This window comes from Bufo gargarizans, chromosome 6, assembly GCF_014858855.1.
Source record: "Bufo gargarizans isolate SCDJY-AF-19 chromosome 6, ASM1485885v1, whole genome shotgun sequence".
In the NCBI taxonomy this organism is placed as follows: domain Eukaryota; kingdom Metazoa; phylum Chordata; class Amphibia; order Anura; family Bufonidae; genus Bufo; species Bufo gargarizans.
The window spans coordinates 63360081-63375740 of record NC_058085.1 but is presented as its reverse complement, the minus strand read 5'-3'; the positions used below and the strand labels follow the sequence as shown (position 1 = coordinate 63375740).

At 52.4% G+C, this 15660-nt stretch overlaps 1 protein-coding gene across 2 annotated transcripts in view; it reads left to right on the top strand.

Annotated features, from left to right (window-relative positions):
• Nucleotides 1-15660, top strand: part of TMEM94 (transmembrane protein 94) — a 114042-nt gene that overhangs the window by 17701 nt on the left and 80681 nt on the right. For both annotated transcript variants that reach the window (XM_044300009.1, XM_044300008.1), the window contains exon 5: nucleotides 9429-9565. In XM_044300009.1, coding sequence (XP_044155944.1) covers nucleotides 9429-9565 — 137 coding nt within the window. The remainder of the gene's footprint in view (nucleotides 1-9428; nucleotides 9566-15660) is intronic.

The following is a 15660-nucleotide window of genomic DNA, read 5'->3' as shown; positions in this document are numbered from 1 at the left end:
TATTTTTTTGTTGGCCTTCGGGTGTTTTTTTCGGACTTGTTGGTATTGGTTTGGTTACTCCTTGCCTTTGTCTTGCACTACTTGGGCACATAACTGAAAGTCTCTCTCTCCAGGCTGAGGGTATAGCTGCTGGAGGAGGGGCTTAACAGTCTTTTACTTAGTGTCACGCCTCCTATGGAGATAAGCTATACCCAAGAGTTCCTGTGTCCCCCAAGGAAGAGCGAGAAAGAGATTTTACTGGTAAGTTATACAAAAATCTCGTTTTATGAGCTGTCAGGAGTTAAGAGATACGGGCTATTCATCCAGCTGTCAGAGCCGCGACCTGACGGCTCACTGTGAAACTGAAAGCAAGATGCTCTGCAGCTAGGCTGAAAGTTAACCCTGTAGGATAAAAACAGCTGAACATTTTTAATGACCAATTGAAAAATTATTTTTAGCACAAAATGAGCAAAATGCCATCTGTAAAGGGGTTCTGCAGCTTGTGTTTTAACTGATCTATCCTATCCTCTGGATAGATCATCAGCATCTTATTGGCAGGAGTATGACAGTCGGGACCCCCGCCTGTCAGTTGTTTGAGAAGGCGGTAGTGCTGCTGCCGTCTCATCACTGAGCAAGAAGGTCGCGACGCTACTGCCAGCGCCAGTGTCTTCTCAAACAGATGCTGATAATCTATTGAGAGGATAGATAAATAAAAAAATACCGCTCAGATCAGGTTATAGACTCTTTAACCCTCATTACGATCATACCTTTCTCTTATGTGTCCCTCGCCCAGATAATGAAAATAACACTTTTTAAACTTATGCAAATTACCTTCTGAAGGTGCCCAGGGGCGGCGTTACTGGGCGATGTGCCCAGAAAAACACACCTCCAGCCGGCGGACGTCACGAGCGGCACCAGAGGACGGCGGGCTGGGAACTGGCCCGCACCTGCGCACTGCTCTGCCCATTATGGGCAGAGGAACATCCTTTCATATTGCGCATGCGCCAGCCGGCTGTCTTTAGTTGGCCGGCGCATGCGCAATTATGAAAGGATGTTCCTCTGCCCATAATGGGCAGAGCAGTGCGCAGGTGCGGGCCAGTTCCCAGCCCGCCGTCCTCTGGTGCCGCTCGTGACGTCCGCCGGCTGGAGGTGTGTTTTTCTGGGCACATCGCCCAGTAACGCCGCCCCTGGGCACCTTCAGAAGGTAATTTGCATAAGTTTAAAAAGTGTTATTTTCATTATCTGGGCGAGGGACACATAAGAGACAGGTATGATCGTAATGAGGGTTAAAGAGTCTATAACCTGATCTGAGCGGTCTAAAACGCTCAGATTAGGTGAAAGACTCCCTTTAAAAAAAAAAATTCCCTCAAAGCAGTCCATAGCTTTTAAGACAAACTCTTCCATTTCCGCATACTATATCAGTATAAGTTTTGTTACTACTTTGAACGGATGCCTCGGTGTCCTCCCCTGATTGTGTCTGGAGGAAAGCAATCGCACACACATAAGGGCACGCTCGCATCGGCTCTAGTTATTTCCATCGTTCTACTCCAGAACAATGAAAATAACAGAAGTGCCGGATTGATTCGCCACATGACTGAAACCAGACTATAATGGTTCAGGTGTCCGCTTTTTTTTTTTTAAGCAAAAAAAAACTAGTCGTGCATGCAATTTTTTTTGTCCACTCTTTTTGGCAGAATCTGTAGCGGAGGCCCCGTACAGAGCCTCCAATGCAGATGGGAGCACGCCCTAACTAGTATACGTTATGTAGTACAGCAAAGCTATCCTGCCAGATCAGTGGAAACGCTCAGCCCCAGGGCATACAGATGCTTTTCAAGAAACTACATGTTGAGTATTTTCTATGGGAAGGTACTCACTGATGTCGGCGTATTCGTTTTTTACTTCAGTTAATTAATTGGGCCCAATTTACTAATCCTGTCTAATTTGTAACCAGGGTGAACGTAGGCAGACAGTACGAAAATTTCCCAAATTTATGTAGTGGCTGATGCTGGATGGGAAATGTGATACATCTTTAGACTGTCTAGTCTTCACCTATTTGTTAGCTCAGCTTTACCAAAAGCATAGCTCAAAAATTCTGCTCACAAGCTCTGAAAAATCTGACTACAAAAAAACTTTAGATCGTCTCTCAATTGGTCTAATCTGCGCCATAAGGGCGGATTTCAGCTTCGTAAATGTATCTAAAAGACTGGCTTCACCCACGTTCTATTTTAAAGCTGGGAAATGGTAAAAATGAGAGGCACCAAAATTCCGGGCCAAAGAATGACACAAAAGTGGCCCACTTTGCAGAGTCAACGTGGGCCATTGTGTTTTTAAACCGATTGTGGCATGCTATGAAGGGGCCCTTAAAGTGAGCAGCCGTGCCACCCTCCATTCACCACTATGAGAGTTCTGAAAACAGCCAGGCTCTGGCAGTCCCATAGCGGGGAATGGAGAGGGCGTTGCACGCAGGACATAGGTGCGGGTCCCGCCTCTGGGACCTGCTCGTATCGGACATCTATGGCTTATCACAGCGATATGTCGTAGATGTTGAGATGGGACAAACCCTGCAGACCTCAGGCTCAAGTGTAAAACATTTCATGACAAGTAATTCACAGTTTTTCATGGGAGAAATGGGAATAACCTGGTGGTAGGTGTAAGCTGCGCGGTTTCCATAAACTCCCGAGTTGTGCTAAATGTATAACTTATCCCCAATCCACAGGTTAGGGGATCACTAGCTGATTGCTGGGGTCTGAAGCCGGGTGGAAATGTATACAGATGTAGCTAGCTTTCAGCTTTAACAGATGTCCATATACTTCAATACGTGTGTGTGTGTCTGTCTGGTTTTATTATTATAATTTTTTTTAAATGTATCTTTTTTTTTTTGTAAAACCTTTCTTGGTTTAAACAAAGATTTGAAGGCATTATCTGAAAAAATAAAATGTTTACGCTAAATGCACACACGACCTCACCATGTTTTGCGGTCCTCAAGTTGCAGATCCACAAAACACGGATGTTGCTTATGTGCGTTCTGCAATTCACGGAACAGGCCGCCCATAATCGAAATGTCTATTCTTGTCCATTTTGCGGACATGTTCTCTTTTCTCGCCCAGTTTCCTTGGGGGACACAGAAGACCTTGGGTATAGCTCATCTCCCTAGGAGGCGTGACACTAAGTAAGAACTGTTAGCCCCTCCTCCACAGCTATACCCTCAGCCTGGAGAGAGAGACTGTCCAGTTTTTAGCTTAGTGTCCAAGGAGGCAAGACACTCCCTGCTCTGCAGGGCTGTTTTCTCCTTGTTTTAATTTTAGATTTTTACTTTTTTCTTTTCTTTTTGTTCCAGAACATCAGGGACAACAGAGACGCACTAGACCTCTCTGTTTCTCCCGGGGTCGAGCTGCGCCAGTGCCGGTCATCCGCACTGCTGCCTCCCCCACAGAAGGCAAGGTGGATCAGGGCAGCCCAGCTCCCCTACATCCCGCCAGCGCAAGGGTCGCCCGCACGCCAAGTCCCTCTTCCAGCGTCCTGCCACTACGGTGCCAGTAGCTGAAGGGGCGACCCTGCTGGAACGGACCGAGGGTGAAGACGGCTGTGGTGAGAGATTGGCTTCTCCAGCCCTACGTCCCCCCCCCCCACCCCGGTCTCCTGCGTGCCTGACCCCCATACTGACAGGGCCTCTGGACCCTTTTGTCCCTGCTAGTCCTAGGCTGGCCCCTGGCTGCCACAGGGCGACATTCTGCTCCCTCTCCTCCCCTCCATAGGACATTGGCACCCTTCTCCCTGACAAGAAGAATGCCTGGGGAGCTGCAGAGGTTCGCACCTAGCTGCCCCTGACGTAGGGGTTATGCAGGCCTCCCACCCTCACAGACCCGGTCTCAGGGTCCCCCTCCCTCTTACCGGCCACTGCTTCAGGGCCAGAGGGCCCGCGCCTTGCTGCCCCTGACCCATCACGGGCACCGGTCCAAGGGCAAGGTGGTTGTGGCTGCCGGCCATATGGAGCGCTGTTCTAGGCCAAGGGCCCGCTCCAGGGGTGAAATGGCTGCCGGGTCATCGCTTCCGACAGCGGGTGGGCACCGCGGCCTACAAATGAGCGCTATGCCTCAACAGCCCCCGGCCGACCGTCGGAACATTCCGGTCGGCCGGGCGCCGCAAAATGTTGTTCCCCTCCTGGGCGACACTTCGCGGCAGCGATCCCACTCTATCCGGGTCCCCAGCTCTTCCGGCCCGCGGGGTGGGCACCCGCGGCCGGTATGTGCCGCTCCGTAGGCCCGGCCGGTACTTTAAATACTGTGCGGCCCCGGTCAGCCGGGCGCCGCTAAAAATTTAGACCCCGGCTTCACGGCCTGCTAGGTCGCAAAATTCGGGCCTCTGTTGGAGGGGGCTGGAACTTCTCCGGGCGCGAATCTTCCCGCCTGGAGGTTCCCCCGCCCCCAGAGGATCGCAGTGCCGCCCCCAGGCCGGATCCCTGTTAACCCCTTGGGTACAGGCCGGCTTCCGATGGGCCTGTGTGGATTTCTGCCTCAGTGAGGCTGGGTTATAATAAATAAATAAAAAAAAAAAAAAAAGAAATTAAATTATTTATTAATATGACTTGTGGGCTGCGCAGGACACTGCAGCCTCATCTCAGAGTGCTGCCTGTATACATGCCCCCTTTCCATAGGTGGCATGGTGTCGCGCTCCCCGGCTGCGGCGCTACCAGGGTCATTTCCCCTTCTAGGCGGTTTTTTTGCCCTCTCCGCGCTACGGCGCTGGTCAGTGCATGCGGCCTTTTCTGTAGGGTGCCTGCCATGTGCAGGACCCCCCTCCTGGCGGGATACTGCACTCTCCTTAACTGCGGGTTGGCCTTGTGCATGATCGCCCTTTCATTGGCGGCCTACTGCAGTTTCTCCGGATACGGTGCTGGCCATGTGCACGACCACCTTCCATAGGTGGAACACGGCAATTCGTTGCCGGCCATGTGCGTGACCCCTTCCATAGGCGGAACGCTACACTCTCACTGGATTCGTTGCCGATCATGTGCATGACCCCCTTCTTAGGCGGAATATTGCACTCTCATCGGATTCGGTGCTGGCCATGTGCACGACCCCCTTCCTTAGGCGGAACGCCGCACTGTCTCTGGATTCGCTGCCTGCCATAGGCATGACTCCCTTCTGTGGACGGCATTCGGCACTCTCACTGGATTCACTGCCAGCCATGTGCATGACCACCTTCCATAGGCGGTATGATGCACTCTCATTGGATTCACTGCCGGCCTTGGGCATGCCTCCTTCCCTGGTGGCGGCATACATACACTCCCTCGGTCGGTGGTTGTTCTCTCGCCGGTACGTTGTTGGCCAGGTGCATGAACCCTATGCATGGCGGGGTGCTTGCACTCTCTCTGGATCCGCTGCCGGCCATATGCATGACCCCTCTTCCGTGGGTGGTGTACGCACTCTCACTGGATTCGCTGCCGGCCATGGGCATGCCTCCTTTAGGTGACATACGCACATTTTCACCGGCTGCTCGCACTCTCCCTGAATGCGATGCTGGCCATGTGCATGCCCCCCCCCCCACCCTTCGTGTTCTGGGCGGCATACTACACTCTCACCGGATACATTGCTGGCCTTGAGCATGGCCTTCTAACATGGGTGGAACGCTTGTGTTCCCATTGGATGCGGTGCTGGCCTTGTGCGTGACCACCCCTCATTCCATGGGCGGAATTTTGCACGCTCACGGGATTCAAGGCTGTCCTTGTATGTGCTGTGCTGGACTTGCTCATGTTCCCCCTTCATTGGTGGAGTAGTTGCACTCTCACAAAATTTCGGTGTTGGGTGAATTGTTGCACACTCACTTAATGCTAGGATAGCCCTGTGCATGACCCCCCTTTCACTAGGTGGACCTCCTGCGTTCCTGCTGGATACTGTGTGGCCATGTGCATGGCGCCCTTCTGGGCGAAGTAGGGTATGCCCTACTTCTCTGACGTAGTTACGACCTTGGGCATCACCCCCTTTTTGGGGCGGGCCCTTGCACTCTTGCTGACTGCAGTTTGCCAGGTACATGTCCCCCCCTTTCGAGGAGGTCAGTTTGCGTTCTATCGCATACCTTACTAGTCTTGTGCATAACTCCTTTTCAGTTGCACTTCCGTAGATACTGTGGGACTCTGTGGCTGGCCTTCTTCGCTGAGTGATATTTTTGCAGTGAGCGGACGTTCTTGTGCGTTGTTTGGGCCGTGTATGCCTTCTCGTCCCGTAGGTGGGTTAGCCTTCTCACTGCTTACGGGGCTACTCGTACGTATGCCTCCTTTCCCCCTGCGACATACTTTTTCTCTTGGGAGACGGTGTTTGCAGCAAGCCTTGCACTATTCTCTAAGGAGATCATTCTGTCCACCTGTGTGAGCCTAAGGTGTTGTCCAATAAGCAACAGATGAATACCTTATATTTAAGTAGACGGGCTCTGCTGCTCGCTACTGCACCGAGCTGGGTGGTACTCACTCATTTCGTTGGCCCTTCCGCCCGGGGAGTGTTCGTGGTTCCTAGATACGTACCCATTCGTCCTTCCGCGGCATTGTTTCCCTGCGCTAGTGGTCACATGGTCGAGTGTGCTGTCTGCAGCGCCCTTCGCATTTTATGTTGGCTCTGGCAGGACTACGGTCCCCTCGCCTAGTACCTTTTCCTCCTCTTCGGGTGCAGTGTGGTATGATTCTTTCCGGTTGGCGCCCTCGGTGCTTCAGTCTGATCTGCTACCAGGTTCGGGCTGCTCTTCTTGGGAAGGTCACCCAACTTCTCTTGGGTGCTCGCCTACCCAGGTCCAGAGGACCTCCGCCTTGAGTTCTTCAGGGTATTCAAGGCGGTGGACCGGGTGTCTCAGTGTAGCGGTGTGCTGCTTTTGAGCTGTTCTATGGCTTCTCTGTTGCCCACTCCTATGCCGGCCTCTGTCTCGACCGCCTTTTCTCGCCGGTCGGTTTGGCTCCCACTCGGTACAGATCACTCCGATGTGGCTTCTGTTCCGGCCGCGCTTCAGAGGCTGTTCCTTCACTGCCCTTCCCTCGGGGGAGAGCGTGGTTGTTCATGTGGATGGTACTGGTGTTCCCTTTGAGTCCCCCTTGTCCACACTGGTTGTACTAGCTGTGTACCTAGTTACCGGGTCTACGGCGTTCTGTCCTCCCGCTGGGTGCAGATTGCGTTTTTTGTTTTTTTTGTTTTCAATTCTAGGCAATGTTTCTGCTATGGACTTACCTTCTCGGTAGCTTGGGAGGACTGCCTTTTGCCAAGATTGTCTTCAGATCTCCCACACCGGGACTGTAGTCCGTCTTCCTGTGGTGACTGCATCGGCTTGGGTTTTAGCCTGTCTTGTCCTGGCATCTGGCGGTTGCTGGACGGACCCTTCGGTTCCTGTCCGTTTGTCCTTCTGCTCCCCCACTCAGGGTGGATCCGGGACAACTTGCTCGGGGGCCGGCGGGACCAGTTCTACCGACCGTTCTACCCGTGTTACTGGTCTGCGCCTGATCATTGGGTTTTCACCCTCTTGCCCAGGCGACTCTAGTGGGCTCGCTAGTGTTCGCTCCTGGCCGTGTTTCGTCCAGGATCTGTTGGAGGACTTAGGTTTTTACCTGGGGTTCTGTGGGAAGCTGGGCGTTCCCCCGCTCTTCCTTTCTCTCTCCATGGTTCTGTTTTTCTCCAGTCCGGCCTGGAACTGGGACTGGGACTCTGTCGCTTGAAGTATCAGGTGTCAGCGCTGCCCTTCTTCTTTCAGCGTTCCCCGGCCCTCTGGGCCTGTCTGGACCTTCTTCCGTGGAGCGGCTCTTGGGTTCCTTTGTGCTGCCCTCCGGTACCGCCCTGGGACCTACATACTGGGCTCTTGGCGCTCCAATCTTTCGCTTGGAGCCGTTACAGTGGTTCTCTCTACTCCTTCTGTCCTGTACGGTTGTGTTTCTGTAGCCATCGTGTCTCTGGCGGGTGCCTGAGTGGCGGCCCTTCTTGTTCCGAGCCTTTTGTCTTTCCCCAGGACAGGGCTGTTCTCCATTCCGTCTCTTCCTTCCTTCTGAAGGTGGTGTTTGTCTTTCATTTCGTCGAGGCAGTCGTCCTCCCCTTCCCACCCCCGGGAACGGACACTTCACCGGTTTGGACGTTGTTTGGACCTTGCAGTTTTTTACTTGGAGATCTCCGACTCTTGTCTACGTTCGGCCTCTTGGGTTCCAGGAGGTCCGCGCGAAGGGTTGACGGCATCCAGGGTGGCTTTCCTCCTCTTTCTCAGAGTGGCTATTGCTGTGGTTGCCGCACCAAGGGCAGGGTTCTGCTTTTGGTGTCACCGTTCATTTCACCAGAGCTGTCGGTTCCTCCTGGGTCAGAGGCATTAGGCTTCGGCCATGCATTTGTGCAAGGCGGTCACTTCTTCCTTGCACACCTTACCAGGTTCTACAGGGTGCGTACTCGGGCTTCAGCGTCTGCTGCCTTGGGCCGCCTGGTCTGCAGGCGGCGGTTTCTTGATGCCTTCGGGTGCTTCGCCTTGGTGCTGTGGTCCCTCCCCTCTTGGACTGCTATTGAACGTCCCAAGGTCTTCTGTGTCCCCCAAGGAAACTGGGCGAGAAAACGAGATTTTTGTATAACTTACCAGTAAAATCTCTTTCTCGCTCTTTCCTTGGGGGACACAGCACCCACCCATTCTTTGTTCTTCTCTGCACGGTTTCCGGGTTTGTTTTACCCGTTGGGTAGTTGGCTTGTTGGTTCCACTTTTGGACTTTGCCTTGTTTTCACTACTTGGACACGCAACTGACAGTCTCTCTCTCCAGGCTGAGGGTATAGCTGTGGAGGAGGGGCTAACAGTTCTTACTTAGTGTCACGCCGCCTAGGGAGATGAGCTATACCCAAGGTCTTCTGTGTCCCCCAAGGAAAGAGCGAGAAAGAGATTTTACTGGTAAGTTATACAAAAATCTCGTTTTTTTGGGCAGGTCCATGGAACGGATCAATGGATGCGAACAGCACACAGAGTGCCGTCCACATCTTTTGCGGCCCCACTGAAGTGAATGGGACCGCATCCGAGCCGCTAGGTGGATGTGGACCCAAACAACGGTCGTGTGAATGCGGCATTAACGGATGGAAACATAATGTCTTGTGTTTTCATTCGTCTCTCACTGACAACAATGTAAGGGAAAAGGTATAGGTTTGAGTTTTTTTTAGTTTTTTTCCGGACAGAATGGCGTGGTATGCTGTGCCGTTCTGTCCTTGAAGAAAAAGCGTATTGAAATGTAAAAAGGGAGAAAAGCCCGTACCTGCGGGTTTGAATTACATCTGCCCAATTATAGTCTGTGAGTAAAAGGAGACGTAACTCTGGCAGCGCTTACTCAGCTTGTTCCCATCTCCGTCATGAACAGTTGAGCGGAGGATAGCCCTTTAAATGAGAATATTTGTCAGTAAAGTGTTAAGCATTGTTTGTTTTTTTTCCTCATTTGTCCAAATGTAACGTGTGACTTCTTCTAGTCAGGGGTCGGAGGTTGGCAATGCCTGTGCCTTGCTGCTGCTGCTCCTTCTAGACCTGTTTTTAATGAGACGCCATGAGAGGCTGAAGGAACGAGAAGTGGAAGGAAGATTGCGGAGAATCATTACCCAGATTGATGGTAAATTCCTATGTCCACGGCGGTTTTCACTTTAGTTAGAAGGCCTCATGTACACGACCGGAAGTATTTTGCTGTCTGCAAATTGCATATCTGCAAATTATGAAAATGGTCATGTTGAGTCCACGTTTTTTGCGGACCCGTTGACTTTGTTTGCGTTTTTGCAGCCAAGTATAGGACACGTTCCATCCTAACGACATATGGATGCTGAATGCTCACGGATCATCTGTATGTCCAATATGCAAAAAGATTAAATGTCCTCAAATTACGAACTGATTGACGTCAGTGGGTCGGCGCAGTGACCACATCCATATTTTGCAGGTCCGCTGTTTGCAGATCAGAAAACGGACATGGTCATGTGCATGAGGTCTACTTATGCTACATCTTTGATTTACATGGTCACAAACAGCACCTGTCATTAATGTGGGGGAAATAACTGGTGCTGCAGTGACATTAGTGTGGCCAGGATGTCACCGATGTCTCCAGCGATTGCTGCACCTTTTTGGTTCTTGTGTTCGATAGGGATTCTATTGGTTGGACCCATATCACACATTGATGTCATACCATAGGATCCTCAAGGGCAGGCATCCTCAAACTGCGGCCCTCCAGCTGTTGCAAAACTACAACTCCCAGCATGCCTGAACAGCCTACAGGTATCAGCCTACAGCAGGGCATTGTGGGAGTTGTAGTTTTGCAACAGCTGGAGGGCCGCAGTTTGAGGATGCCTGCTCACGGGCATGGAACCCCATTGAATTTTTTTTTTTTTTGGTGTATTGTAAATAAATATATCTTAGGGCTTATTCACACGACCGTATTTATGGATCAGCATCTGTTACACAGTTTTGCGGAACTGATGTGGAGCTATTCATTTCAGTGGGGCCGCAAAAGATGTGGACAACAGATGGTGTATCCGTCCGCCCCGCAAGAAAGATAGAGCATGTTTTATTCTTGTCCGTAATTACGGACAAAATTAGGCATTGCTGTCATAGGGCTGGCCGTGCAAAATGCGGAACGCACATGACAAGTATCCGTGTTTTGCGGATCCTCAATTTGCGAACTGCAAAACATAGTCTTGTGAATGTACCCCTAGGCCTCATGCACACGACAGTTGTTTGGTTCTGCATCCGAGCCGCCTGTTTTGTGGCTTGGATGCGGACCCATTCACTTCAGTGGGGTCTCAAAAGATGTGGACAACACTCTGTGTGCTGTCCGCATCCGTTTCTCTCTTCCATGGCCCCCCCCCCCCAAAAAATAAAAATAAAACCTGTCCAAGACAAGAATAGGCATTTCTATTATGGGCGCACGTTCATCAAATTATGGAACACACGCGGTCGGCATCCGTGTTTTGCGGACCGCATGAGGCCTTATGCTGTGGATCAGTAGGATTACGATGATACAAAATTACTTTGAAAAAATGAAAATTTTCTTTGCATTGCATAATTCTGACTAGGGCTGCAACGATTAATCGATGTAATCGATTATATTCGATAACTGGATTCGTTGTCGACGAATCCAGTTATCGAATAATCGCCGATTCGTTGCTATGCGGGCGGGCGGGCGGGCGGGCGCTGCATCTTTATTTTACCTTTTTACAATGACGCTCCTGTAACAGCCAGGCAGAGCGGACGGCGGCGTAACGTCACTCACTCACGTGACACGCCTGCTCCGCCTCCTTCATTCATGAGGTAGGCGGAGCAGGTGCGTCACGTGAGTGAGTGACGTTACGCCGCCGTCCGCTCTGCCTGGCTGTTACAGGAGCGTCATTGTAAAAAGGTAAAATAAAGATGCAGACGTGATTAGTCCGACTTATAAGCATCGGGGCCGGGGCTGTTATGGGGAGGGGGGAGGATCTGTCTATGGCACTGCTATGGGGAGGGGGGTCTGTGTATAGCACTGCTATGGGGAGGGGGGGAGGATCTGTCTATGACACTGCTATGGGGAGGGGGGGTCTGTGTATGGCACTGCTATGGGGAGGGGGGGTCTGTGTATGGCACTGCTATGGGGAGGGGGGGGTCTGTGTATGGCACTGCTATGGGGAGGGGGGGTCTGTGTATGGCACTGCTATGGGAAGGGGGATCTGTGCACTGTTATGAGGAAAGGGATCTGTGCACTGTTATGCCCATAACAGTGCACATATCCCCCTCTCCATAACTACGCCACCCACAGATCCCCCTCTCCATAACTACGCCGCCCACAGATCCCCCTCTCCATAACTGCGCCGCCCACAGATCCCCCTCTCCATAACTGCGCCGCCCACAGATCCCCCTCTCCATAACTGCGCCGCCCACAGATCCCCCTCTCCATAACTGCGCCGCCCACAGATCCCCCTCTCCATAACTGCGCCGCCCACAGATCCCCCTCTCCATAACTGCGCCGCCCACAGATCCCCCTCTCCATAACTGCGCCGCCCACAGATCCCCCTCTCCATAACTGCGCCGCCCACAGATCCCCCTCTCCATAACTGCGCCGCCCACAGATCCCCTTCTCCATAACTGCGCCGCCCACAGATCCCCCTCTCCATAACTGCGCCGCCCACAGATCCCCCTCTCCATAACTGCGCCGCCCACAGATCCCCCTCTCCATAACAGCGCCGCCCACAGATCCCCCTCTCCATAACAGCGCCGCCCACAGATCCCCCTCTCCATAACAGCGCCGCCCACAGATCCCCCTCTCCATAACTGCGCCGCCCACAGATCCCCCTCTCCATAACTGCGCCGCCCACAGATCCCCCTCTCCATAACTGCGCCGCCCACAGATCCCCCTCTCCATAACTGCGCCGCCCACAGATCCCCCTCTCCATAACTGCGCCGCCCACAGATCCCCCTCTCCATAACTGTGCCGCCCACAGATCCCCCTCTCCATAACTGCGCCGCCCACAGATCCCCCTCTCCATAACTGCGCCGCCCACAGATCCCCCTCTCCATAACTGCGCCGCCCACAGATCCCCCTCTCCATAACAGCGCCACCCACAGATCCCCCTCTCCATAACTGCGCCGCCCACAGATCCCCCTCTCCATAACTGCGCCGCCCACAGATCCCCCTCTCCATAACTGCGCCGCCCACAGATCCCCCATAAGTGTCGTCCACAGATCCCCCATAATAGTGTCGTCCACAATTTGTTTTAATATGGCCTTTGAACATATTTTTTCAAGTAAGATCATATAAACCTCTGTTTTGTAATTTTGTCGTTTTTGCCGATTAATCGTAGAAATTAATCGGCAACTAATCGATTATTCAAATAATCGTTAGCTGCAGCCCTAATTCTGACATCATTTATAAGTTTCCGTCTACAGAGCGAGGGCCTTTTTTTTTTCTTTGCAGGGCAAGCTGTAGATTTTGTTTCCATTTAGGGGTACATACAACTTTTTGATCACTTTTTATAAAAGAAATTTGGGGAAGGGGACAAAGTAACCATAAAATGGCGATTTGCTGACTTTTATTTTTTTTTCCTGTTACAACATTTACCGTGCTGGAAAAATATTTTTATATTTTAATAGGTTGAAGATTTTTGTATGCAGTGCTACCCCTTTTGTTTTTTCATTTATTTATATATGTAAAATTGGGCAAAGGGGGGAATTCAGAATATTTTTATTTACCGGTATTTTGCAATTTTATTTAAAAACATGATTTATTTATTTTTACTGTAGTTTTTGGTCTTCTCAAAGGTCGGATCCTCTGACCGCTTATGTTATAGACTGTGATAGAATATCATTGCACCTATGGGACTTTTACTGGCTTTCTGTCCAGCCGTGCTGCGGGCACTTCTGTTTTCCTTCGGTTCCTTCTTCAGCTGATTGCCCTGAAGGGTCGTGTTTTTCATCTCCGTCCATGTCAGTTTTGGGTTGACAGCTGAGAACAATAGCTGGCACTCCTTCTCTTTGTGTCATTGTAAAACACAAGTTATACTCTTTCTTAGTACCCTGAGGAGAGATGTCTTCTTTTCATGCCTTTACATGGTGTCATCTTGGTGCCTGATCTGCATTTGACAATCAGTAACTTGATTTAGTGGTGGGTTTATGTGGCCTGATTCTCGGGCGCATTATCTGGGACTAATGTTCCTGTGAGCGCGAACTGCAATCATATGAGTGCGGGACAATAGCCCCGCGGGCGGCCCGACATCCATAGCATCATTGTAATCTATGATGCCGTGCGCACGATCAATGCCGCTTCGGGACATATGGCCCGCTCATTGACCGTATGTCTCGGAGGGCATATGGTCGTGTGCAAGGACCCTCATACTGTGTAGGGGATTTCCAGCACTTCACCTCTTCCTTTCCGATAATCGGCTTCTTCTCGCCCTGTGTAAACCTACCGGCGGCCAATTTTCCATCCTTATGAGTTTAGGGAATTTTTTTTTTTTCTTTTCAATCCATGGTAAGCACAATTCTTGTCCATGGGCTGTCAGATATTGCATCTAATCCCCATTGACTTACGTGATGAGCGGTGCTATTACTGGGGGGGAAAAAGCGCAAACCCTGGATTTTTAAAAACATTTTTTCTCGCCCAGTTTCCTTGGGGGACACAGAAGACCTTGGGTATAGCTCATCTCCATAGGAGGCGTGACACTAAGTGAAAACTGTTAAGCCCCTCCTCCACAGCTATACCCTCAGCCTGGAGAGATAGACTGCCAGTTTTTTGCTTAGTGTCCAAGGAGGCAAGACACTCCCTGCTACTGCAGGGCTGTTTTCCCCTTGTTTTAAATTTTGATTTTTACTTTTTTCTTTTCTTTTTGTTCCAGATCATCAGGGACAACAGAGACGCACTAGACCTCTCTGTTTCTCCCGGGGTCGAGCTGCGCCAGTGCCGGTCATCCGCACTGCTGCCTCCCCCACAGAAGGCAAGGTGGATCAGGGCAGCCCAGCTCCCCTACATCCCGCCAGCACAAGGGTCGCCCGCACGCCAAGTCCCTCTTCCAGCGTCCTGCCACTACGGTGCCAGTAGCTGAAGGGGCGACCCTGCTGGAACGGACCGAGGGTGAAGACGGCTATGGTGAGAGATTGGCTTCTCCAGCCCTACGTCCCCCCCCTCACCCCTCACCCCACCCCGGTCTCCTGCGTGCCTGACTCCCATACTGACAGGGCCTCTGGACCCTTTTGTCCCTGCTAGCCCTAGGCTGGCCCCTGGCTGCCACAGGGCGACATTTTGCTCCCATAGGACATGGCACCCTTCTTCCTGCAAGAAGAATGCCTGGGGAGCTGCAGACCTAGCTGCCCCTGACGTAGGGGTTAGGCAGGATTCCCACCCTCACAGACCCGGTCTCAGGGTCCCCCTCCCTCTTACCGGCCACTGCTTCAGGGCCACAGGGCCCGCGCCTTGCTGCCCCTGGTCCATCACGGGCTCCGGTCCGGTCAGCACTAATATTCCGGTGCGGCCGGGCGCCGCAAAAGATTTTAGGTTCCGCGGCTCCCGCGGCGGTCCGCCATTCCAGGCCTCCTTACTCCGGCAGGCGGGGTGGGCTCCCGCGGCCAGCGAGCCACCATTCCAGTCCTGTCTCTCCGGCCGGCCGGGTGGGCTCCCGCGCCGGCGAACCGCCATTCCGGGCCCCTATCTCTTCTGGCCGGCGGGGTGGGCTCCCGCGGCCGGCATTGGGCTATGCCCAGCAGGTGGCGGTCGGCGGGGCTCCGCTACTTGGTCCCAGGCTTCGGCCTGCTGTGCCGCAATCCCGACCGGCCCGCGGGGTGGGCTCCCGCGGCCGGTTTGAAGCGCCGTTCCGCCCCAGGTCCCGGCGGTATGACGGGCCGGGGGCCGCAATTTAGCCCCCGGCTTCGCGGCCTACTAGGCCGCAATCTTCCGGTCTCTGGTGGAGGGGGCGGGAACTTCTCCAGGCGCGAATTTTCCCGCCTGGAGGTTCCTCCGCCCCCAGGGGATCGCACGCCGCCCTCCAGGCCGGATCCCTGTTAACCCTTTGGGTGCAGGCCGGCTCCCAAAATTGGGTCTGTGTAGTTGGCCCCCATTTTTTTCTCAGGGCCCCTATATGGTGGCTCCCCTTTAGCCTCAGAGGCTGAGTTGAAAGAAGAAAAAAAAAAAAAAAAAAAAAAAAAATAATAAATGAAATAAAAATAATAGATCATGATTTCTATTGGGCTGCGCTTGACGCT